The 27009-nt window shown below is 36.5% G+C and overlaps 1 protein-coding gene across 9 annotated transcripts in view; it reads left to right on the forward strand.

Moving 5' to 3' along the window:
- Nucleotides 1-27009, forward strand: part of LRRC49 (leucine rich repeat containing 49) — a 190740-nt gene that overhangs the window by 107811 nt on the left and 55920 nt on the right. For all 9 annotated transcript variants that reach the window (XM_078151234.1, XM_078151232.1, XM_078151231.1 and 6 more), the window contains one exon: nucleotides 11506-11653. In XM_078151234.1, coding sequence (XP_078007360.1) covers nucleotides 11506-11653 — 148 coding nt within the window. The remainder of the gene's footprint in view (nucleotides 1-11505; nucleotides 11654-27009) is intronic.

Raw genomic sequence — 27009 nt, forward strand, 5'->3', positions numbered from 1 at the left:
TCCTTCCCTCTCACCTTTCCCCTCTTCCCCTCCACTGTAAAAGCTTTTTCTTGTCTATTTTATGTGAGATAATTTACCCCATTCTACTTCTCCCTTTCTCCTTCTGCCAGTATAGTCCTCTCTCACCTCTTAGCTTTATGATATATATGTTTATATACACACGTATATACATATATGCATATATATGTATATGTATGTGTGTATGTGTGTGTATATATGTATATATGTGTGTGTGTGTGTGTGTGTATATATATATATATGTATATATGTATGTATGTATGTATATATTTTTTTTCCTTCCAACTACCCTAATACTGACAAAGGTCTCATGAGTTACCAATACCATATTTCCATGTAGGAATGTAAACAGTTCAACTTTAATAAGTCTCTTATGATTTCTCTTTCCTGTTTATCTTTTCATGCTTCTCTTGAGTCTTGTATTTGAAAGTCATATTTTCTGTTCAGTTCTGGTCTTTTCATCAAGAATTCTTGAAAGTCTTCTATTTCACTGAATATCCATTTTTCCCCCTGAAGCATTATGCTTAGTTTTGCTGAATAGGTGATTCTTGGTTTTAATCCTAGCTCCTTTGCCCTCCAGAATATTATATTCTAAGCCCTCTAGTCCCTTAATGTAGAAGCTGCTAAATCTTGTGTTATCCTGATTGTGTTTCCATGATACTTGAATTGTTTCTTTCTGGCTGCTTGAAATATTTTCTCCTTGACCTGGGAACTCTAGAATTTGGCTAGAATATTCCTAGGGATTTTCCTTTGGGGATCTCTTTCAGAAGGTGATGAGTGGATTCTTTCCATTTCTATTTTACCCTCTGGTTCTAGAATATCAGTGCAGTTTTCCTTGATAATTTCCTGAAAGATGATGTCTAGGCTCTTTTTTTGATCATGCCTTTTAGGTAGTCCAGTAATTTTTAAATTCTCTCTCCTGGATCTGTTTTCTAAGTCAGTTGTTTTTCCAATGAGATATTTCACAGTCTTCTTTTTTTTATTCTTTTGGCTTTGTTTTATAATTTCTTGATTTCTCATAAAGTCATTAGCTTCTACTTTCTCCATTCTAATTTTTAAGGAAGTATTTTCTTCAGTGAGCGTTTTGGACTTTTTTTTCCATTTGGCCAATTTTGCTTTTTAAGATATTCTTCTCCTCATTGACTTTTTGGACCTCTTTTGCCATTTGGGTTAGGGTATTTTTCAAGGTGTTATTATCTTCAGTATTTTTTTGGATCTCCTTTAGCAAGCTGTTGACTTGTTTTTCATGATTTTCTTGCATCACTTTCATTTCTCTTCCCAGTTTTTCCTCTACTTCTCTTACTTGCTTCTCAAAATCCCTTTTCAGCTCTTCCAAGGCCTGGGTCGGATTCATATTTTTCTTGGAGGCTTTGGATGTGGGATCTTTGACTTTGTTGTCTTCTTCTGGTTGTATGTTTTGATCTTCTTTGTCACCAAAGTAAGATAATATAGTCTGACTCTTTTTGTGAGGTTTACTCATGATCCCAGCCAACTACTTGAGTTTTAAACTCTTTGTTAAGGTAAAAGTCTGCTTCCAATGTGGAGAATGTACTGTCCCAAGCTCCGGGGGGTTTGTATAGCTGTTTTCAGCGATACTTCTAGGGACCTGTAAATTTTCACTTCTTCCAAGGTGGTATGATAAGGGTCAAGGTATTTACTCTTTTCCTGGCCTGTGCTCTGGTCTTTGAATAACTGGCCACAAGCAGACTTTTCTCTCTTGGAACTGTGAGGAGGGGTTCCTCTTTGCTGCCACTATAAGCTCCACAGTGCCAGCGCTCCTCCTCACCCCAGGACCGCCACCCAGGACTGTGACCCAGATCCAAGCGTGGGCATGGTAAGAGAATCCTGCCTCAGCACCAGCAAAGAGATCCCTGCAGTCCCCCTTTGATCAGCCACTTGATTCCCCCTCAGTCTGTGGGCCGGAAGCTCAGGACACAGCCACCACCCCGGCACCCACACTCTACGCTCTGAGCTCTGGAACTGGCTCTGACCTAGCTCTTCTCACACTGCAAAAACAGACTTTTCCCACTGACCTTCTAAGTTGTCTTTGGCGTTCGTGGATTGAGGAGTCTGGAAACTGTGACAGCTGCCCGTGATTCAGTCCTCTGAGGCCTGCTTCAGGTTTGCTGCGGCCTGTGCGCCACGCTGTGCTCTGCTCCCAGCCCAGTGGGATAAGCCTTCCTGATCAACCATCCAGGCTGTCTTGGGCTGGAAATTTGTTTTCCTCTGTCTTTTTGTGGGTTCTGCTGCTTTAGAATTTGTTTAGAGCCATTTTTTATGAGTATTTGGAGGGGTTTGGGGGAGAGCTCAAGCAAGTCACTGTTTTCCCACCGCCATCTTGGTTCCACCCTCCGATTCATATTTTTCTTGGAGGCTTTGGATATAGGAGCTTTGACTTTGTTGTTTTCTTCTGCTTGTATGTTTTGATCTTCTTTGTCACCAAAGAAAGGCTCTGTGGTCCAACTTTTTTTGCGCCTTTTGCTTATTTTCCCAGCCAATTACTTGAGTTATAAACTTTTGTTAAGGTATTGATCTGCTTCCAAATGTACTATCCCAAGCTTCAGGTGTTTTGTGCATCTATGTTCAGAGATATTTCTAGGGATCTGTAAATTTTCAGTTCTTCCAAGGTGGTATGATCAAAGGTGAAGTGTTTACTCCCTTCCTGGCCTGTGCTGTGGTCTATAAGTGATCACAAGCACTCTTTTCTGCCTTGGAAATGTGAGGAGGATTCTTACTCCACTGCCACTGCAAGCTCCACCATGCCAGCACTCCTCCTCACCCCAGGACCACCACCTAGAACTGTGACCCAGATCTAAGCATGGGCATGGTAAGAGAATCCTGCCTCAGCACAAGCAAAGAGATCCCTGCAATCCCCCTCTGATTAGCCACTTGATCCCCCCACCATCTGTGGGCCAAGAGCTCCAGAAGCAGCCGCCACCCTGGGACTGCACCAGGACTGGGGCTAGACTGTGCTTCTCTCTCACCCAGGTGCAGCAGACCTTTCCTACTGATCTTCTAAGTTGTCTTTGGCATTTGTGGGTTGAGAAGTCTGGAAACTGCCACAATTGCCTGTGATTCAGTTCCCTGAGGCCTGCTCCAGGTTTGCTGAGGCCTGGTGTTTGCCTGCATGGTGAACTGTACTCCTCTCCCAGCCTGGCACAACAGACCTTTCCCATCAACCATCCAGGTTGTCTTGGGCTGGAAATTTGTTTCACTCTGTCTTTTTGTGGGTTCTTCTGCTCTAGAATTTGTTTAAAGCCATTTTTTATGGCATTTTGAAGGCCTTGGAGGAGAGCTCAAGCAATTCACTGCTTTTATACTGCCACCTTGGCTCCGTCCCCCCATTTAATAAATTCTTAATTATTTCCTTCCTTCTTTCCTTACTTCCTTCCTCCCTTCCTCCTTCATTCCCTCCCTTCTTCCCTTTCTTTCTTCACAGTACTTCATTGTGTACTTTTTATACAATTTTGTGATTTTATGCACTGTACAATTTAATATTTAAATACCTACTGTGGTGATTCTTTTCTATTGGTTGTGGTAGTCCTTGCTGCCTCCCCCTCCTCCAGTTCATTGTAAGTTCTTTATGAGCAGGGCTTTGTCTTTTTCTAATTTTGTACTGAATAGTATAAAGAACTAGTTACATAGGTAATTGGTCAAATTCTAATTAATCAACAGTGAAGAAATTGGGTTTGGATAAGTCCATTTTGTAGTCCATAACCCACTGTCATGAACGAGTTAATAATCACCTAATATCCAAAGCACTTACCCTATTTTTTGGTGAGTAATTTATTAACTGGGATGATTAGCTTTTATTTGGGAATCACATGGGCAAACTATCTAGTACCTGACTATTTTAGTGTGTTTATCTGTTGTTATTGGTATGCCTTTTTATACCAAGTAATCAACATAAAATCGTCTAATGATGTTTCTTTTCCATTTCCAATTTATTAAGTCACTGTCACTAGAGATAAATTGCCCCTCTTTTTTTTTCCTTACTAGATAGGAAGCAGAAGTGGCATTGAGAAAGGAAAAGGTTGAGGAAAGGAACAAATACATGAGTAATCTGGAAAAAAGGAATGTCAGGTTTTGGGTTGAATGACAGGCTTTGGAAAAGAGTACATTTTTCTTTCTGTTACTCTGCAGATTAGGGCTTCTTAACCCTTTTTTGTGTCATGGACTCCTTTGGAAATCCACTGAAGCCTATAGACCCTGCCTCAGAATGTTTTTAAGTGCATAAAATAAAACAGAGTATTACAGAGGAAAACCAATCGTGCTGAAATGCAGCTATCAACACATATATATGTACACACACACATACATGTGTATATATATATATATATATATATATATATACACACACACATATACATATATACATATATATGTACATACACACATATGTATGTGTATGTGTCTATGTATATGTGTATATATATGTTTTAATGTTCAGGGATCCCAGGTCAAGATGCACTGCTATAGAGACTAATGGACAAATGCAACATAAAGGATGTTAGAGCCACTACTATGTTGCTATGATTGTTATACTTCCAGTTATTTTTTTAAAAATCTGATGATAATTTTCTCTGATTAGTACATCATAGATTTTCATTAGGGGTACATGTATGTGTGTATTTGAAGAGATATTTTGTTTGGATAGGGAAATCCTTTAATGTAATGATCTACTTTGTCAGAGCATTTGTAGGAATGCCTGGCATATTTATTGGTAGAATGCACTGCAATGGAAATGAATTTCTGTGAGCAATCTCCTCTATCAAATGCGGATGTATTTTACTAAAGCTATTCAGAGCACACAGACTTAAGTATAGATATCAACATAACAGCTGATTTGGGAGTAGTTGGCAGGGCAGTGACTTCTGAAGATGACAAAGATTTTTCCATTCCTATCCATTTTTGTTGTACTTCAAATACAGATGCAGAACAGATGGATTTTTATAGGTCATCTAGATTTCCAGAGTTTGTTTAGTGCATTATGATATACATTTGTAGGATAGAAACATGTTTTTTTCTATACTCAGAAATTTTTTTAAGGATTTGGGGAGGAATTTTTTTCTTTTTAGTAATTAATATATAAATTTCATTCTACAAAAGAATACTTGCTAGATGGAACCAGAAACTTTCATGATGTTAATTTCAAACTACTTAACACTAAGCAAGTCATAGCCTCTGTCCAGACTTACTTGTAAATTAGCAATTAAGCTATAATTAAACACTATGTGCGATGTAAATGAAACCATGTAATTTATATGTATGCTTCTGAACTTACTGAGTCCATTCATTTGATTGGTGAAAAATGTGAGCAAATTCAATTCAATTCAACAAAAATGTGTTAAGTAAATTGTACAAAATGCTGAGCATATAAAGATGAAAAAACCTATATAATCCCTGCCTTCAAGGAGCTTACAGTCTATTAAGGAGATAAGACAGAAATGCACATAGCTACTAAAGTTACAATGTAAGTACACAGGAAAGATCACACGGACCTGACATTGGAGGAAAGTATCCAAGAGGAGAAGATAATTAACCAAAGCCAGATGCTGATAAGAAGTCAAAGAGATGAGGATTGAGAAAAGACCATTAGATTTGGCAAGTAAGAGATCATTGGTATCTTTAGAAAGAGCAGTTTCAGAGAAAATTGGAGGGGGAAAAGGGTTATACATATGTGTCTTCAAGTATTTGATGGTTTGTGTGGTTAGACTTGTACACAGTAACAGCCATGTTGTACGATGACTAACTTTGATAGACTTAGCTCTTCTCAGCAATGCAAGAATCTAAGACATCTCCAAAAGTCTCATGATGGAACATGCTATTCACACCCAGAGAAAGAACTATGGAGTTAGAATGCAGATTGAAGTATACTATTTGCTCTTTTTTTCTTCCGTTTTGTTTTGTTTCTTCTTTCTTGTGGTTCCTCCCATTACTTCTAATTGTTCTTTACATCATGACTAAGGAGAAAATATGCTTAATATAAATGCATTCAGACTTTATATTTATTTCTCTGGATGTGGAAAGCATTTTCCATCATGAGTCTTTTGGAATTGTCTTGAATCATTGTGTTGCTGAGGAGTCAGTCATAGTTGATCAATGCACAATGCTGTTGTTACTGTGTATAGTGTTCTCTTGGTTCTCACTTCACTCAGCTTCAGTTCATGTAAGTCTTTCCAGGTTTTTATGAAATCCACCTGCTCATCATTTCTTATACCACAATAGTATTCCATTACATCTGTATATCACAACTTGTTCAGCCATTCCCCAATTGGTAGGCATCCCCTCAATTTCCAGTTCTTGGCCACCACAAAAAGAGGTGCTACAAGTATTTCTGTACATGTGGGTCCTTTTCCCTTTTTTATGATCTCTTTGGGATACATTGCTGGATCAAAGGGTATGCACAGTTTGATTGCCCTTTGGGTATAGTTCCAAGTTGTTCTCCAGAATGGTTGGATCAGTTCACAGCTCCACCAGCAATGCATTAGTGTCTCAGTTTTCCCACATCTTCTAAAACATTTATCATTTTTCTTTTCTGTCATATTAGCCAATCTGATAGGTATGAGGTGGAACCTCAGAGTTGTTTTAATTTGCATTTCTCTAATCATTAGTGATATAGAGCATTTTTTCATATGATCAGATAGCTTTAATTTCATCTGAAAACTGCCTGTTAATATCCTTTGACCATTTGTCAATTGGGGAATGACTTGTATTTTTATTAATTTGACTCAGTTCTCCATATATTTGAGAAATGAGGGCTTTATCAGAAACACTTGGTATAAAAATTGTTTCCCATCTTTTTGTTTTCCTCCTAATTTTGGTTGCATTGATCTTGTTTGTGCAAAACCTTTTTAATTTAATGTAATCAGAATGATCCATTTTGCATTTCATAATAGTCTATATTTCTTGTTTGATCATAAATTCTTCCCTTCTTCATAGATCTGATAGGCAAACTCATCCTTGCTCTCCTAATTTGCTTATGATACAATACCCATTGTATCTAAATCATGTACACGTTTTGACCTTATCTTAATATATGGTGTGAGGTGTTGTTCTGTGCCTAGTTTCTGCCACACTATTTTCTAGTTTTCCCAGCAATTTTTGGCAAATTTTTGGCAAATAGTGAGTTCTTATGGTGGAACCTGGAGTTTGGGGGCTTAACAAACAGTTGTATATAGTCATTTACTACTGTGTCTTGTGTATCTAATCTTTTCTACTGATCCACCACTCTATTTTTTTGTCCAGAACCAAATAGTTTTGATGATTGCTGCTTTATAACATAGGTTTTATGGCCTTTGCATTTTTTCCCATTAATTCCCTTGACATTTTTGACCTTTTATTCTTCCAGATGAACTTTGTTATTATTTTTTCTAGCTCTATAATATAAATTTTGGTAGTTTGGTATGGCACTAAATAAATAATTTAGGTAGAATTGTCGTCTTTATTATATTAGTTCCACCTACCCATGAGTGACTGATATTTTTCCAATTATTTATATCTGACTTTATTTGTATGAAAAGTGTTTTATAATTGTGTTCATATAGATCTTGGGTTTGTCTTGGCAAATAAGACTCCCAAATATTTTGTATTGTCTACAGTTATTTTAAATGGAATTTCTCTTTCTGTCTTTTGCTGCTGGGCTTTGTTGGTAATACATAAAAATGCTGATGATTTATATGGGTTTATTTTATATCCTGTAACTTTGCTGAAATTGTTAATTATTTCAATTAATTTTTCAGTTGATTCTCCAGGATTCCCTAAGTATACTATCATATCATCTTCAAAGAGTGATAGTTTTGTTTCCTCATTGCCTAGTCTAATTCCTTCAATTTCTGTTTCTTCTCTTATTGTTAAAGCTAACATTTCTACAGTATTGAATAATAGTGGTGATAATGGGAATCCTTGTTTTACCCCTGATCATTCTGGAAAGGCTTAGGTTATTCGCATTACAGATAATGCTTGCTGATAGTTTTAGATAGATACTACTTACCATTTTAAGGAAAGCTCCATTTATTCCTATGCTCTTTAGTGTTTGTTTGTTTTTATTTTCTTTAACAGGAATGGATGCTGTATTTTCTCAAAAGCCTTTTCTGCATCTCTGATAAGGGCCTCATTTCTAAAATATATAGAGAACTAAGTCAAATTTATAAGAATACAAGTCATTCCCCGATTGATAAATGGTCAAAGGATATGAATAGGCAGTTTTCAGAGGAAGAAACTAAAGCTAACTACAATCATTAGTGATATAGAGCATTTTTTCATATGATCAGATAGCTTTAATTTCATCTGAAAACTGCCTGTTAATATCCTTTGACCATTTATCAATTGGGGAATGACTTGTATTTTTATAAATTTGACTCAGTTCTCTATATATTTGAGAAATGAGGGCTAACTACAATCATATGAAAAAATGTTCTAAATCACTATTGATCAGAGAAATACAAATCAAAATGACTCTGAGGTAGCACATCACACCTATCAGATTGGCTAACATGACAGAACAGGACAATGATAAATGTTGGAGAAGATGTGGGAAAACTGGGACACTAATGCATTGTTGGTGGAGTTGTGAAATGATCCAACTATTTTGGAAAGCAATTTGGAACTATGCCCAAAGGGCTATAAAATTGTCCATACCCTGTCACCCCACAATACCACTTCTAGGTCTGTATCCCAAGAGATCATAACAACAAGAAAAGGACCCACATGTACAAAAATATTTATAGCAGATCTTTTTGTAGTAGCAAAGAATTGGAAATTGAGGGGATACCCATCAATTGGGAAATGGCTGAACAAGTTGTGGTACATGAATGTAATGGAATACTGTTGTTCTATAAGAAATGATGAGCAGGCATACTTCAAAAAGACCTAGAAAGACTTGCATGAACTCATGAAGAGTGAAATGAGCAGAATCAGGAGAACATTGTACACAGTAAGAGCAACATTGTGCAATGACTGACTTTGATAGACTTGGCTCTTTACAGCAATGCAAGAATCTAAGACAACTCCAAAAGACTCATGATGGAAATCGCTACCCACATCCAGAGAAAGAACTATAGCATATGAATGCAGATAGAAGCATACCATTTGCTCTCCTTTTCCTTTGTTGTTTTGTTTTATTGCCTCGTTCTCATGGTTCTTCCCAATTAGTTCTAATTGTTCTTTACATCCTGACTAATAAGAAAATATGCTTGATATAAATGCATAAGTAAAGCCTGTATTAGATTGCACGCTGTCTTGAGGGGGGAAAATTTAAAACTCATCTTATGGAAGTAAATGTTGTAAACTAAAAATAAGTAAATAAATTATAAAAAAATGTATATATCATTTTTCAGCTTGAGTCTATAATTTCTCTCTCAGGAAGTAGGTAGCATGCTTCATTATTGGCCCTCTGGAGCTGTGGTTGGTCATTGTGTTTCCAACTTAGTTCAAGACTCAGCTTTAGTACCCCTTCTGGCTCTAGTTTTATGATCTATGATCTTATTCTAAAGGAACATTTCCTAAAATTTCCTTATTGCCTTCAGTTGTTAATAATCTCTCCCTTCTCGGGGCCGCTAGATGGTGCAGTGGATAGAGCACCAGCCCTGAAGTTCAAATCCGGCTTCAGACCAAACACTTGACACTTACTAGCTGTGTGACCCTGGGCAAGTCACTTAACCCCAATTGCCTTTAAAAAAAAAATCTCTGCCTTCTTAAAGTATCTTGTATTTACTTCTTTATGTACATATGGTATCATTCTGGTAGAATGCCCTGGAGGGCAGGCAGGGACTTAGATTTTAACTTTGTATATCCAATGACTAGCATAGTATGTTACAGATAGTTGGAGCTTAATAAATGTTTATTGAATTAAATGATTTAGTGTTTCAATCACACAGTGGAAAGGGAGTAAGAAAGTGGCAAATAGGAATATTTTAAGATTACAGAAAGATTAGGACTGAGAGTAAAGGAAGATAAAGAAAGCATACTGAGGGCATTAAAGTTCTGTGATGATATTGAGGAACTAATAAGATTGGGAGGTAGACTGGAGAGAGTGGCACATAAGTAAGATAGGAGGCTTGCTGGATAGGTAGAATTTGGTGAGACTTACTCGACCCCAAAGTTCCAGTCAGGATGTTTGAGTAACGATTTGCTGTCTTGTGTTCTAATTGCTTTATGGTTCTATGTCTTACTAAATTATAAACTTCTAGCAGGAAGGAAAAATGTTTCTTTTATAAATCAATCTTAATTCTTTTGAAGAACTAGTATTTATGTAATGCTTTAAGGTCTGTGGAGTGTTTTGCATATATTATTTCATTTGATTCTTACAACCCCTCTAAGGTAGGGGCTATTATTGTCTCCATTTTATAGCTGAGGAAACTTGTATGTAGCTCAATGAAATAGGGGCACAGCTAGTAAGTGTCCAATGGAGAATTTGAACTTAGATCTTCCTGAATTAACATTATATCCACTGAACCCTCTAGCATTGCTTACCTACCTTTGTATTTTTTTTTACAGTACTTAAGACAGTAGTAAACTGCTTTTTCAAGGAGGATTTTAATAAATACTAAAATTAAAGTATGAGTAGTTTCTGCTGTTTTAAGTCAGTATAATAACCTTTAAATTTCATAGAGTAACACAAGGTTAACTTTCAGAGAGAAGATAGGAAGTTTTAAGCATGTGAAGGTAAGAAAGGATTAAATGAAATCTGATTGATAGGCCACAGGCAGGATTAAAAAAAGAATGAGACTAGGGCGCAGTGGATAGAGCACAGGCCCTGGAGTCAGGAGGAGCTGAGTTCAAATGTGGCCTCAGACACATAACACTTCCTAGCTGTGTGACTCTGGGCAAGTCACTTAACCCCAATTGCCTCACCCCCCCCAAAAAAAAATAATAAGGAGAAAATAATGAGGCCAAATCAAGACTCTTGGGTTCATATGTTGTGATGTGTTTGAACTTTTACTCTGAGAGTGAATGCTGACCCTTTTAAGTCATTTATACCAAGTCAATCTAGATTACTTTGGTTGGTCCCACCTAATAGGCAGAATTTCCTGGACGTTAGAAACGCATAGCGCAAGAAAGATAGGTACTAAGGCTGCTGCAATTCATGTTTGTCTGTGGAAGAGCTATGGAAGAGTGGCTGTTTTGCCTCTTTGTTCTTGCTTATCCTTTTGCTCTTTTTAGCTAGTGTAAAAGACTGAAATATAATTCTCACCACCCTGTTCCCCTCACTTCAATTGGGACAGTCAAGGCTTCTAGAGCTTTTAAATAATTAAGCCCTGAGGAGTTGGTGGTGGGGAAGGGACCACATCCCTCCTCTATTACTCCATCACAGCTGGTTTCTGGTAGGTGGAAAGAGCCATTTAAGTGAGAATGAAAATGTAAAGTGATAACTTAACATGGCCGTTGAAAAGACTAGTTAATAAAAGTTATAGTTAACTTCCGTGAAAAACAAAAATGTTATTTAGAGGTTTAAGAATGATCATATGTCGTTCTTTTCTTCTGTAGTTTTGAAGATATTCTATGCCTTGCTGACTCCTCTTCTCTCTCAGACATCACTCTTGATGGCAATCCAATAGCTCAAGAGTCATGGTACAAACACACTATTCTTCAGCATATGATGCAACTCCGCCAGCTGGATATGAAGAGAATCACGGTAAGAAAAGTTCCCTAAAATTTTAATACATTGATTTGTTTTTTTCTTGTTTTAGGTTAAGAAATTGTAGTTCTTGGTCTTGCTGTGAAATGCCTCTTAATTTAGATGGACTCTGGAAAATATGTATTTGTATTCTTTGTAAATATTACTGGGTTTGTTTTTTATGCCATTTTCATTTTTCTTAGTTTCCCCCCATTTTTATCCAAGCTTCAATTTGCAATTTAATACTAAATTAAATCTTTTTCTTTTTCATTCTGCATTAAAATATCTAACTAATAACTAATAATAACTAATAATCATAAGTGATTTTTTATTTGTTTGTTGATGACATCTACTTCAAAGTAGCACCTTTCTTTAAAATCTTGATCATATCTGACCTTATCTTAAGAATTTTCCTGGATTTCTGCATTTTGGATATATTTCATAATCTGACATGTTACATGTTAGAACAAGCATTTATTAAGCTCATATTATGTTCCTTTCAGGCACTTTGCTAAGTGCTTGAGATAAAGAAATAAAAGTGAAATAATCTCTGCCCCCAGTGAACTTAAATCTTTGAGGAGGACAACATGTACATATATGGATATATGCAACAAAATAAATACAAGGTGATTTACTGAGGGAGGGCACTAGAAGTTGGGAAGAAGGAATGGATCAGGAAAGACCTCCTATGGAATACGATGCTTGAGTCAAGTCTTGAAGGAGCCTAGAGATTCTTAGGGACAGAAATGAGAAGGGACTGCATTGCTTGCAAAAGGGACAGGCAATGCAAAGGCACAAATAGAGGGGAATCTATGTCATCTATAAAGAACAATAAAAAGGTTCACCTGGCTTAACTGTATGGAATGTGAAAGGGAATAATATCAGAGTATGGAAAGGTGGATTGGTGCTAGGGCTAGGCTGTGAGGGCTTCAAGTGAAGTTTATGTTTGCTTTTAGAAGTAGGAGGGTGGCACTGTAGTTTATGAAGTAGGGCAGTGTCATTGTCAGAACTGCACGTTAGGAGAGTTACACTGTCAGCTTTGTTGGTGATGAGTTGGAGTGAGGAGAGATTTGGGGCAGGGAGCCTGATAAGGAGGCTTTTGCCTTTACAGGCAAGACATAATAAAGTATTGAACTAAAGTGGTGAGTGTGTGAGTGACGATTTGAGGATGGGAGTGAGGAAAGGGATTTTATAGAGTTAGAGATGATAAGATTTGGTTATTAATTATGTACATGAAATGAGTGTGAATAAGGAGGCAAGAATGACAAGAAGAATGGTAGTGCTCTTGGCAGTAATAGCTTGGAAGAGGGTAGATTTGGGAGGAAACCAATAAGCTCTATTTTGGACATATCAAGTGTGAGATGCTTATGGGACATTTTGTTCCAAATGTTTCACAAGCAGTTAGTAATGTAAGACTGTAGCTGATCCATGATTCCTCTTTTCAAAGGATCTAATGAGATCATCAAGTGAGAGTATAGAAGACGGGGAAGAGAAAATGGCTTTGGATATAGAGTCTTAGGGGTCTACCTATAGGTAACCTATGTGGTATAAATGATGCTAGCAAAGGAGACTGAGATTGAAAGGTCAGATAGGAGATAAGTAGAAGGAAAACCAGTAGAGAGTAATGTCATAGAATTCCAGAAGGACAGAATGTTCTTTTCTTTTTTTAAGTTTTATTTATTTTGTTAAATATTTCCCAATTACATGTAAAAAAAATTTGTCATTTTTAAAAATTTGGAGTTCCAAATTCTCTTCTTCTCTCCTGAACCTTTTCCCTCCTTTAGAATGCAAGCAATTTAATATAGGTTATACGTGTGTAGTCATACAAAACGTATTTCCATATTAGTCATTGTGAAAGAAAACACAAATAAAAACATGAAAAAAATAAAGTAAAAAAAATATGCTTCAATCTGCATTCATACTCCCTCAGTTCTTTCTCTAGAGGTGGATAGTATTTTTCATCATAAATCCTTTGGAATTGTCTTAGATCTTTATATTACTGATAATAGCTAAGTCATTCCCAGTTGATTATCAAAAAAAATATTGCTGTTACTGTGTTACAGTGTTCTCCTGTTTTTGCTCACTTCACTTTGCATCAGTTTATATAAGTCTTTCCAGGTTTCTCTGAAAGCATCCTGCTTGTCATTTCTTTCTTTCTTTCTTTTTTTTTTAAAAGGCAGTTGGGGTTAAGTGACATGCCCAGGGTCATACAGCCAGTAAGTGTCAAGTTTTGGTCTGAGGCCAGATTGAACTCAGGTCCTCCTGACTTCAGGACCGGTGCTCTTTCCACTGTGCCACCAAGCTGCTCCCGCTTGTCATTTCTTATAGAACAATAGTATTCCATTGCAATCATATACCACAACTTGCTTAGTCATTCCACAATTGACGTGCATCACTTCAAAGTCTAATTCTCTGCCACCACAGAAAGAGCTGTTATAAATGTTTTTGTACATGTAGGTCCTCTGTACCCTTTAAAAAAAATCTCTTTGTGATACAGACCTAGTAGTGCTATTGTTGGGTTGAAGGGTATAGACAGTTTTATAGTCCTTTGGGCATAGTTCCAAATTGCATTCCAGAACGGTTGGATCAATTCTCCACCAATAGTGCATTAGTGTCCCAATTTTCCCACATCTCCTCTAACATTTGTCATTTTCCCTTTCTGTCATATTAGCCAATCCTGATAGATGTCAAGTGGTGCCTCAGAGTTCTTTTAATTTGCATTTCTCTACTCAGTAGTGATTTAGAGCATTTTTTCATATGATCATAGATAGCTTTAATTTCATCTGAAAACTGCGTGTTCATATCCTTTGACCATTTATCAATTGGGGAATGACTTATATTCTTATGAATTTGATTCTGTTCTCTATGTAGTTGAGAATTGAGGTCTTTATCAGAGAAACTTGCTGTAAAAATGTTTCCCCCAGTTTTCTGTTTTCCTTCAAGATCCTAGCTGCATTAGTTGTGTTTGTGCAAAAACCTTTTAAATCAAAATTATCCATTTTATATCCCATAATGGTCTTTATCACTTGTTTGGTCATGAATTCATCCATCCATAGATCTGATAGGTAAACTATTTCATGTTCCCCTAATTTGCTTTTGATCCATTTCTCTATCTCTTAGCCAGTACCAGATCTGGGGATTTTTTCTTAAGGAGCTCATTGATAGCTCATTCAATTTCTTTTTCAAAGATAGGATTATTTAAGTCTTTTTTCTTTTCTGTTAATCTAGGCAGTTTATATTTTTGTAAATATTCATCTATTTCACCTACATTGTCAGTTTTACTGGAATATAATTTGGTAAAATAATTCCTAATAATTGCTTTAATTTCATCTTAATTGCTATTTTTTCCACACTTTTCATTTTTGTACTAGTAATTTGATTTTCTTCTTTTTTTAAAATCAAATTAACCAATGGTTTATCTATTTTATTGTTTGTTTCGTAAAACCAAGCCTAGTTTTATTTATTAGTTGAATGGTATTTTGGTTTTTTTTACTTTCAATTTTTGTTAATCTAGAAGAGCATATTCAACAGAGGGTGGTCAACAGTGTCAAATAGTGCAGAATTAGAAGGCAGAACCAAGAAAAAGCTTTTGATTTGACAATTAAGAGGTCATTGGTAATTTTGGAGAGATTTGTTTCAGTTGAGTGATGAGGTCAGAAGCCAGACTGCAAGGGACTGAGAAGTGAATGATGACTGTTGGTTCTACATAATTGCATTTCTTAATCTGTTAAGAAATATTTAGAAAGTAATTATTTCTTAGTCAATAGCCATTGCACCTAGTGTCAGAAAATCTGAGTAATTCTATGTTCTTAAAAATAATTTGTTTCATCTGAAAAATGGGTATAATAACAATAATTACTTCTCTCTGCCATACTAGAGTACTGAGAGAAAATGTATATTTGCATTTTATATATAAATATGTATGTGTATGTATATATATATATATATGCACACATATATATATTTCTACATATGTTGTATATGTGTGTGTGTATTAGGGTAGAGAGCAATATATAGTTCAATTGATCATCCTAGATTCAGAGCTCTAGAGGTAGAAGGTACTTCAGAGGTCTTCTCATTTAACCTCATTTTATAGATGAAGAAGATAAGGTCCATGAAAGTTAAATGACTTGCTCAAGTTTATACTGATGGTATTCATCAGAGGTAGGATTTGAACCCATGCTGTTTGGCTCCGGAGCATGTTTTCTTTTTCGCTGTACCATTAAAGGGTCTGGAGATTCAGTGAAGATGAAAAATTGGTACAGGAGAAGTGAGGCAAAGGGAGTATTAAGGACACAATTTCTGAGTACTAAATAATGGAGGTGATCTGGTTGTTGGAAATCATACAATGTACTCATCCATTTCAACATTCATTCACTATGTACCTACTATACTCTGGGTACTAGGGGTACACCAATAAAACATGAGACTGTTTTTGCCTTTAAAGAGCTTTCCTTCTGTTAGGTGAAATAATATGAACATATTTAAGTAAATATTAAAGCTATAACACAAAATATCTAAATAGCCTATTATATTCATTAAACTCCCCCAGAAAGTAGATACATTTTATGGGACTAATAAATAAATATTTCCCATTCACTTTGGAGTCACAGAAATATCATGGAGAGTTGGGAAGGTACAGATCTGCTGGTTCCTCCAACCATAGGATGATAAACCTGTTGTAGTTCTCTTCTTTTCCAAAAAGTGTGATATTAAGGAAATTGCCTCCCTGTGGTGCTCAGTATTCAAAATCAGTAACACTCAAACTCAGGATTACCCAAGAGGTAACCTAAAGGCTGAAAATCTCCAATTTTTAGGCTCACTAATCTCTAACTTGCTCAGAGAAGGAACTAGAAATTCAGAAGAATGCAACCAGGAACTTAGTGTCCAAGAACTCCCCTTTCAAGCTTTCCAAGGCAAGCCTAGGACACTTATTCTGTACATCTCCTCCCTTAAGTTGCCTCCTTTGGGTGGAGGGGAGAACTTGATTATATTACCATACTCCTTTGCTCCACTCAGGTCTGGAAGACCAAAGGAGAAAAATTGTCTAAAAAGGAAAAAGGTGAAAGCTAAAAGCAGTGGGCCATTTCACAGATCACTCTTAGAGACCAGAGCATAACTGACTGGAATCTGTCTCCCCAACTCTCCATTGTCAGTCATCTTGGAGGCAGCCCCAGTGACTGGGAAATAACTAGAAGATTTCTCCATGTCCTCTTAGTAAGGGTATCCATCTGTCTATCTTCATGGGAGGTGCCCCTTCTGTCATAGTAGATTTGGAATTAATTAAGAATTCTGATTGCCGTCATTATACTCTTATCTCCAGGTTTGCTGCCCCTGAAAACTGAACTAGGCTTCTTTTGAGCAAATTCATTCATATCTTTAATTCTGGATAGTTCTTTGGGGACATTGGGAGGCTCCAATAATTATCTATTAAGCCCAGTTCTTGATTACTTTCCAAGTTTCATGTGCTGAATCTTCACAAAGTCCATGAAACACAGTTCTTAGATACTCCCCAAATTAACAGACGGTCTGTTGTGAGGGCTTAGACTTTCCGTAGCTATTGGGCCTGGAAATTAAGCTCATCCCTAAATGGTTATATAGCCTCAATGAACAAGCGTTTTAAAAAGTTCTCATAGGTTGTCATCTTGGTGTTTTCTAAGGGCTTGTTCTACACCAAAATATTTAGGAAAGAGCAATATTTAAATAAAACAAACTATTAATAATATCACAAACTAGATAAAGAGAAGGAAAGAAAGAAAAGAAGTTCTCCGCTGGGAGGAATTTTGTCATAGATGAGTTCTGAAGATTATGGGGCTCTCTTAACAGGGATTCAGTTGACAATAAGTTACCATCTGAATCCAAGTGAGAAACCAGGCTATCCTGGGTAACAATCTCTCCAATGAGTCTTTGCAGTAATAGAGCAACTCATAATGGAATTCTAAGCAAAAATTCTTCAATGGATCTCTGAAATAACATAGGACAATGCAAATACAGGTCCATGTGAAAAGTACTCCAGTGTATCCCTGTATCATATAAAGCAATTTACAGTTTTTCCGCTGAATCTCTGTAATAGTCAAAATAGAGGCACAGACAACCCACTCCAGGGTTAGCTCAAAACAAACAAGCAAATCCAACAACTGAGATAAGCCCCTAAGATGTGTGGGGTTCCCAGAAGGGATTAAATGCTTCAGGTCTATTAGAGGTCAGCACCTTCAAATCTTGAACACCCCCCCGCCCAATCTTTATATTTTGCCCCCCCAAAACTGATTTCACATGGATGGAGTGTAGTCAGGGGGATCTGATCACAGAGGACTTTGCTTTCTGGAATAAAACTACAGAGTCAACCGTAAAACAAAATTTACAGATGACGTGTGTCTAAGTCTTCCCAAATATAAATAACAGGGCCTTTTCTGGTAAGAAAAACAAAAAACAAAACCAAAAAACACCTAAATACACAATATAGGCATTGAGCATACAACACCTTTTAATTTACTTACCACAAAAAAATTCATAGGACACAAAGGATTCCTAGGGCACATGCAAGAAATATAAAGCATTCAGAGGTAGTTCATTATACTCTTCCGGAAGAAAGACACCTTTTATGGGATTCCTAACAAATAGGATCATATCTCTAGAGCTTACAGGGGACTTAGAAATCATCTAAACAAGTCCCCTCATTTTGCAGGTGAGGTTACTGAGATTCAGAAGTGAACTGTATTGTCCAAAATCTCCCAGGTAGTCAGTGGCAGAACTGGGATTCAAACTCAAGGCTTGTGGATGGTGATCTAGGATAAAATTTGAAATGGAGATGTAGGTCATAGGAATGGAGGAGACAGAATAACTAGGGAGGTGGAACATTTGAGGGAAAATCCATTTTTCTGTTGAAGTCCTCCATATGCTTTGAGGTTTTGGATAGAGACTGTGAGATAGGGACTGAGCTTAAGAAAGAAGGGAGGGTGGGGGCAGAGCCAAGATGGCAGAGTAAAGCCAGGGATTCACCTCAACTTCCCCAAATTCATTTCTAAACGTGATTAAAATAATGCCTCAAAACAAATTCTGGAGTGGCAGAACCAACAAAAGTATAGGATGAAACAATTTTCCTGCCCATGATTGGCAAGAAAGGTCTGTCTCACTGAAGTGAGAGTGGAACGCAGTCTTGCACAGGCAGCACCAATACCAGCTGTGCCCAGCAAGCCAGCAGCATGCCGTAGGGGCAACTGAATTGTTGGAGGTGGTTTCCTGAGCTCTCAGCCCACAGATGGTAAAGGGGTTAGACAGCTGGTCAGAAGGAGTTTGCAAGGGACCCTTTGCTGGCACTGGGAGCAGGACTCTGTTACATTGCCCATATGTGGTTTTGGGTCACAGTACCAGGGCAAGGAGGAGCACTAGAAGGAGCTGGGACCCTGGTCACAGTTGCATAGCAGAAAAGAGTTCTTGTGGTTGACCATTCACAGACTAGAGTAAAGGCTAGGAGAGCAGAGACCACACCTCTCCTTAGATCATACCACTTTGAAAGAAAGGAAAGCTTGCAGAATCTTAAGCTAGCTCTAAAAATCTGAAGTCCAACTTTAACAAAAAGTTCAAAGTCAAGAAATAAGCTGGAAAATGAGTGAACAACAACAACAAAAGAACCTGGACATACAAAGTTACCATGGTCAAAACACAACTCAGAAGAAGGCAATGAAATCAAAGGAGCTACATGCAAAGTGTAAAAGAAAAATATGAATTGGGCTCAGGCCCTGGAATAGCTCAAAATGGATTTTAAAATCAGAGAAATAGAGATAAAATGGCAAAAGAAATGAGAGTGATGAAAGAAAATTATGAAAAAAGAGTCAACAGCTTAGTAAAGGAGGCACAAAAAGTACTGAAGAAAATAACACCTTAAAAACAGAATAGGCCAAATAACAAACAAGGCACAAAAATCCAATTAATAGAAAAACTCCTTAAAAAGCAGACTTAATCAAATGAAAAAAAAAGTACAAAAATTTACTGAAGAAAATAACTCCTTAAAAAGTAGTTGGCCAAATGGAAAAAGAGTTACAAAAGCCCACTGAAGAAAATAATTCCTAAATTGGACAAGTGGAAGCTAATGGCTCCATGAGACATCAAGAAACAATCAAGTAAAGTCAAAATAATGAAAAATAGAAGAAAAATGTGAAATATTTTATTGGAAAAACAACTGACCTGGAAAATCAGTCCAGGAGAGATAATTTAAGAATTGTTTGACTATCTGAAAGCCATGATAAAAAAATAAAAATAAAAAAAGAGATCCTAGACATCATCTTTCAAGAAATTATCGAGAAACACTGCCCTGATATCCTAGAACCAGAGAGTAAAATGAAATTAAAAGAATCCACCAATCACTTCCTGAAAGAGATTACAAAATGAAAATTCCCAGAAATATTAGGGTCAAATAACAGAGCTACCAGATCAAGGAGAAAACATTGCAAGAATTTGGAAAGAAACAATACAAATATCAAGGAGCCACATTCAGGGTAACTCAAGATTGAGCAGCTTCTACATCAAAGGATTGGAGGGCTTGGGATATGATAATCTGGAGGGCAAAGGAATTAGAATTACAACCAAGAATCACCTACCCAACAAAACTGAGTATAATCCTTTAGGGGGGGAAATGGGCATTTAATAAAATAGAGGACTTTCAAGCATTCCTGATGAAAAGGCTAGAGCTGAATAGAAAATTTGACTTTCATATACAAGACTCAAGAGAAGCATAAAAGGGTAAACATGAAAGAAATCATAAGGGATTTGATACGGTTAAAGAGTTTACATTCCTGTATGGGAAGATGATACTTGTAACTCCTAAGAACTTTTTCATTATTATGGCAATTAGAAGGCAAATACATTGATAAAGGGCACACAGGATGATAGCCAAAATAACAAAATCAAGGGGTGAGAAAGAAGGATGGACTGGGAGGAGAAGGAAGGGAAAAGTGGAGTGGAGGTAAATCCTCTCACGTAAAAGAAGCATGAAAGCTTTTATGGTAGAGGGGAAGATGGAAGGTAGCATTCACTGCATGAATCTTACTCCCATTGGAATTGGCTCAAAGAGGGAATAATATCCACACTCAGTTGGGTATAGAAATCTGTCTTATCCTACAAGGAAATAGAAGGGGAGTGGAATAAAAGACGAAGTGAATGGGAGTAATAGAAGGGAGGGTGAATTGGAGGAGGTGGTGGTCAGAAGCAAAACACTTTTGATGAAGGACAGGATGAAAGAAGAGAGAGAGAGGGAAGGATAAATGGGAAAAAGCAAGATGGAGGGAAATATATAGCTAGTGATCATAGCTGCACATGTGAATGGGATGAATTCACCCATAAAATGGAAGTGGATAGCAGAATAGATTAAAAACTAGAATCGTACAATATGTTGTTTATAAGAAACACACTTGAAGCAGAGACACACACACATAGAATAAAGGTAAGGGATTGGAGAAGAATCTATTATGCTTTAGCTGAAGTAGAAAAAGCAGAGGGGTAGCAATCATGATCTCAGACAAAGCAAAAGCAAAAATAAATTTAATTAAAAGAGATAAGCAGAGAAACTACATTTTGCTAAAAGGTACAGTAGTTGGGGTAGCTAAATGATGCAGTGAATAGAGCTCTGGCCTTAGAGTCAGGAGGTCCTGAGTTCAAATCCAGTCTCAGACACTTAACACTTATTAGCTGTGTGACCCTGGGGCAAGTCATTTAACCCCGATTGCCTCACTTAAAAAAAAAAAGTAAAAGGCACAATAGTCAATGAAGTAATATCAGTATTCAATATACGTGCACCAAATGGTATAACATCCAGGTTCTTAAAAGTTAAATGAATTATAGGAGGAACTAGACATCAAAACTATATTAGTAGGTAACCTCAATTTATCCCTTTCAGAACTAGGTAACTCTAACCATAAATAAGTAAAAAGTTAAGGAGATGAACAGAATTTTAGAAAAATTAGATATGATAATCCTCTAGAGAAAACTGAATGGGAATAGAAAGAAATATACATTTTCCTCGGTGGTACCTGGTACTTACACAAAAATTAGCTATGTATTAGGGCATAAAAACCTCACAACCAAATGCAAGAAAGCAAAAATATTAAAGGCATCTTTTCAAGTCATAATGCAATAAAAGTTACATTCAACAAAGGGTCTTGGAAACATAGATTAAAAATTATTTGGAAGCCAAATAATCTAATACTAAGGAATGAGTGGGTCAAAGAACAAATCATAGAAACAATCAATAATTTCATTAATGAGAATGATAACAATGACACAACATACCAGAATTTGTGGGATGCAGGCAAAGTGTTACTTAGGGGAAAATTTATATCTCAATGCTTAGATATAGGTATAGGTATAGACCAACATCTCACATTATATACCATGACAGAGTTGAAATGGATACATGATTTATATCAAAGATGATATCACAAGCAAATTAGGAGAGTATGGAATGGTTTACCTATCAGATCTATGGATAATGGACGAATTCACAACTAAACAAGTGATAAAAACCATTATGGGGTATAAAATGGATAATTTTGATTACATTAAAAAGTTTTTGCACAAACAAAACTAATGTAGCCAAGATCAGAAGGTAAGCAGAAAACTGGGGGAAATTTTTTATAACAAGTTTCTCAAATATATAGAGAACTGAGTCAAATTTAGAAGAATATAAGACATTCCCCAATTGATAAATGGTCAAAGGATATGAATAGGCAATTTTCATACAAAGAAATCAAAGCTATCTGTAGTCATATAAAAATGCTCAAAATCACTATTGATTAGAGAAACTCAAATTAAAAGAACTCTGAGGCACCACCTGATACCTATCAGGATTGGTTAATATGGCAAAAAAGGAAATAACAAATGTTGGAGGGGATGTGGGAAAATTGAGATACTAATACACTATTGGTGGAGTTATGAACTGATCCAACCATTCTGGAGAGCAGTTTGGAACTATGCCCAAAGGGCTATCAAACTGTCCATACTCTGTGACCCAACAATAGCACTACTAGGTTTGTATTCCAAGGAAATAAAATTTTTTAAAAAATGGGGAGGGGGCACCTATATGTACAAAAATGTTTATGGCAACTCTTTTTGTGGCTGCAGAGGATTGGAAATTGGGGGAGTGCTCATAAATTGGAAATGGCTAAGCAAGTTGTGGTATATGATTCTGATGGAATACTGTTGTGCTATAAGATGATGCTTTCAGAGAAACCTAGACTTACATGAACTAATGCAAAGTGAAGTGAGCAGAACCAGGAGAACATTATACACAGTAGCAGCAATATTATATGATAATCAGCTGGGAATGACTTAGCTATTCTTAGTAATATGATGATGTAAGTCAATCCCAAGGTTCTTATGAAAAATGCTATCCATCTCCAGAGAAAGAACTAATGGAGTCTGAATGCAGATAGAAGCACACTGTTTTTGAACTTTTTTTTTTTTTTGCAAAGCAGTAGGGGTTAAGTGACCTGCTCAGGGTCACACAACTATGAAGTGTCAAATGTCTGGGACCAGATTTGAAATCATGTCCTCCTGACTCCAGAGCCAGTGTTCTATCCATTGTGCCACCTAGCTGCCCCTGGTCTGTGTTTTCTTTTACAACATGACTAGTATGGAAATATGTTTTGCATGACTACTACATGTATAACCCATATCAAATTGCTTGCCTTCTCAAGGAGGGGAGAGGTGGGCAGGGAGAAAATTTGGAACTGAAATTTTAAAAAGGTGAATGTTAAAATTTTTTTACATGTAATAGGAAAAAAATTCAATATTTGAAAAAAAATTAAAAGAAAGGAGGGAAGGTGATCCAGAGGCAACTTCATGGCTTTGTCACAAGTCTTAACTAGTTGATAGAGATAAATTCATTGAACGTCGAGGATGGCTTTTAGGATGGCTTTTAGGAAGTGGAGATATATAATCTAGAGAAGAAAAGTCAGTGAAGGGGATTGATCTCTGTCTTAAGTATTTAAAGGGCTGTCATATTGAAGCAAGATTGAATTTGTTCTGCTTGAATTTGAAACTTGTTCTGATTAAACCTGAACAAGGAGCAAGGTATGGAAGCTGAGAGGAAGCAATTTTAGATTTCATATAAGAACTTTCCTAACAATTAGAACCATCCAAAAATGAAATGGGATGCACCAAGTGATGGTTTCCCTTTTCATGAAGCTAAGGCTAGAAGTGTCCTTGTGATTGTGTTGCAGATAGAGTTTTTGTGCAGGTATAGGATGATACCCTGCCCTCTAAAAGCCCTTTATAATTGTGAGATGTGTCTTCCTTAGGGTTATTAAATTGGAGTCTGCATGATTGCATGTGTAGGTGGTGAAGGGAGATCTTTGTTGGGTTTGGGTTGAAATAGGTTCTAAGGATGCTTTCATCTCTGAGATTATATGATTCATTATTTGTTGATTGAAGTGTGTTAGCCCTGATCCCTTACCAATAAACCACAGGTGCTATGCATTTTCTTCTTGTTCATTATCTGTATGGAGCTGTATGAAGTATGACAGGGAGGGCATTTACTCAAGCACAAAGTTGCTTTCCTTTACATATCTGATGCTACACAAGCATCTTTAAAGCTTATACAGTCAAGTACTGGAACTGATAACTGCACAGATTGCTGACTACAGAAATCAGTATGAGACTAACAACAATAATAATAATAACAACAATTTACAAAGCAGTTTTCTCCCAACTATGCTTATTGCAAGGTAATTAAATATTATTATCCTCATTCTGGCACAGTTCATAAAATGCTGGGCCTGAAGTCAGGAAGACTCATCTTCCTGAATTCCAATCTGGCTTCAGATACTTACTGTGTGTTTGACCCTGGGAAAATCACTTAACCCTATTTATCTTAGTTCCTCATCTGTAAAATGTGCCAGAGAAGGAAGTGGCAAACCACTCCAGTATCTTTGCCAAGAAAACACCAAATGGGGTTGTCAAGAGTCAGATACAACTAAAACAATTGAACAACAACAACAAATCCTCATTTTACAGGTGAGGAAACTGAGATGTAGAGATTAAATGATTTGCCTTAGGTAAGTATTGGATTCAAGAATCAAATTCAGGTCCTGGTCTTGTGCTCTTTCAACTACTTCATGCTGCTTGTTGGAATTGGGGCTAAGGAAGCATTTTCCCTCTGTATGCTCAGGCAGTGCTGATTCCCTGGAAAGTTACAGAATTAGGTGATTATTACATGAAGGTTTAGCTCGTATGTTGATTAATTTGATTTCTAATGCAAAGCCAATACCAAAATGTTTTAAACAATTTATTGAAATGGATCACTGGCCTTTAATTTTCTGTTTTGAAGTTATTAACCCAATGAAATAGAACTCCAGTATCATTAAACATTTCAGTAGCTTACATAGCATTTAGGAGCAATTTATCAAATGTCATCTTGACATGAGCTTTTCATTATTAATGAGAACTGTTGGATGTAAAGGAAGCCAAATTTTATTCTGACCGTTTTTTTGTTTAAAGGACATTTATATTAGCTTGTAATTCAGTAAAATATAGCAAAAGGCCAAAAAAGGTGAAAAAAATATGGCACTTAAATATTGAGATAAGTTTTATTTTTAAATATGATCTTGAAAGATAACTGTGACATGACTCCATCATGTCTTAGTCACCATGGTAAGATGAGTAACCTTGTTGATTTATCTCACCTGGGCATCCTAGTAAATACTGTTAAGCTGCCTTATATGTTATAGCCAATGAAATCCTATTTTGTTATGTTATTTTAAAAAGCTGTTATAAAATTAATAAAAATATAACTACATTCTGCTTATTTGACAAATTCCTTCAGTTTTCTAGAAAAAATTTTCAAAATTATTTTGCTAATATATTTTAATTCTATTGCTCTGTTAAAATATATATTACTTTTTTTTTGAAAATCATTATCCATATCTACTAACAAGTGACCGAGGGAGGGTAGACTAAGCAGGGTTAGTTTGTAGGTATATAAGGATAAAGCAATTTTCCAAACCCCTGCCTGGTGTTAAAGCTTTGAATGCCTATTGCTGCCAACACTAGCTTTTGTGTCTAGTTGGGGAAACTACGTAGATAGAATTGCTATATGTCCCGTGAATATTTTTGTGATTATAAGAAGTATAAGCTGAAAAAGCTAATTCCCAAGAGGAGAGGTCTAAACCCCAGACCTGTCATTGAACAAATATAAGATCCAGTATAAGTTGTCCAGTGTTGATTGGCTTGAGAGGATGTCTCTTTGCTAGGGCAGATAAACCCAAAAGAAGAACCTGGTGAGAAGACTTCTTGAGAGTAGCTTTATTTCTTTTCTCTCTCTTTCTTTCTTTTTCTTTCTTTCTGGCTGGGAAAGATGGAGGTGATAGGGGTAAGCAAGTAGCTTTTCAAAGAAGAAGAGAAGTGTGATTGTGGTGGGGACTTACACCTAAATTAAATACACTAAATGAATATTGAGAAAAATAATTTAGAGTTAATAAAGAAAATTATGCTCACATTTTGACAAAAGCGTGACAGGTTTGCAATAGGAGAGTGATGGCTAATTTCTCGGAGAAGACATTTAGAAGTAAACTGATAATCATTTTATTTTGTATTCATTTTTTAAGTTTACTCTAAAAAGTGTATTTTTGTATTATATTTACCTAACTTTTGTTATTTTTCCATAGTTTGTCTTTGTATAAACTATAGCTATAGAGAGATTTTATTTTATTTGTGAAGCTAAGTTATATACTCAAGATTGCCAGACCACTTAGCCATTGCTGTCAAATGCTTGACACTTATGATCATAAAGCTAGAGCTATAAGGGATCTCAGAGGCTATCTGATCCAACCCTCTCATTTTACAGATGAAGAAATTGAGGTCCAGAGAATTTAAGGAACTTGTCCAGAGTCCTCTAGGGTGGTAATCATTCAGAGGTGGGATTTGGACTGAGGGCCTCTGACTGTTAAGCCTGTGAGCCTTTTCATGGTACCATATTGCTTCCTATCTGGTTGCCACAAAATCTGAGGGCTGAGGTAACTCTTTTTGGTTAAGATTTTAAACAGCTAGTTAGGAATTACTTCAGATTTAAAAAGAAATAATGGGGAGAGGATTCTGGGAGGATGATGGAGTAGGTCAGAAAATTCCAAGCTCTGAAGATTTTTCCCCACAAAAGAGATAAAATAGTGTCTCAGGGTGAACATAGAGTGGTGAAAATAAATAAGAGTAGGCGCAGAACAGGGGTCCTTCTGGGACAGTTGGAGAAGATCTGAAGAAAAATCCCAGGACTAGGTTTGGTCCCTGTGAAGAGTAAACACCCCCAGGCTAGAGATCCCTTAAATAATAGGCGAACCCTGGGGTCAGCTGTGTGGGGAGGCTGCCTTGGCCTCAGCCACAGGAACTTT

This window comes from Phascolarctos cinereus, unplaced genomic scaffold (assembly GCF_003287225.1).
Source record: "Phascolarctos cinereus isolate Bilbo 61053 unplaced genomic scaffold, phaCin_HiC Scaffold_3;HRSCAF=262, whole genome shotgun sequence".
NCBI classification, from domain to species: Eukaryota; Metazoa; Chordata; class Mammalia; order Diprotodontia; family Phascolarctidae; genus Phascolarctos; species Phascolarctos cinereus.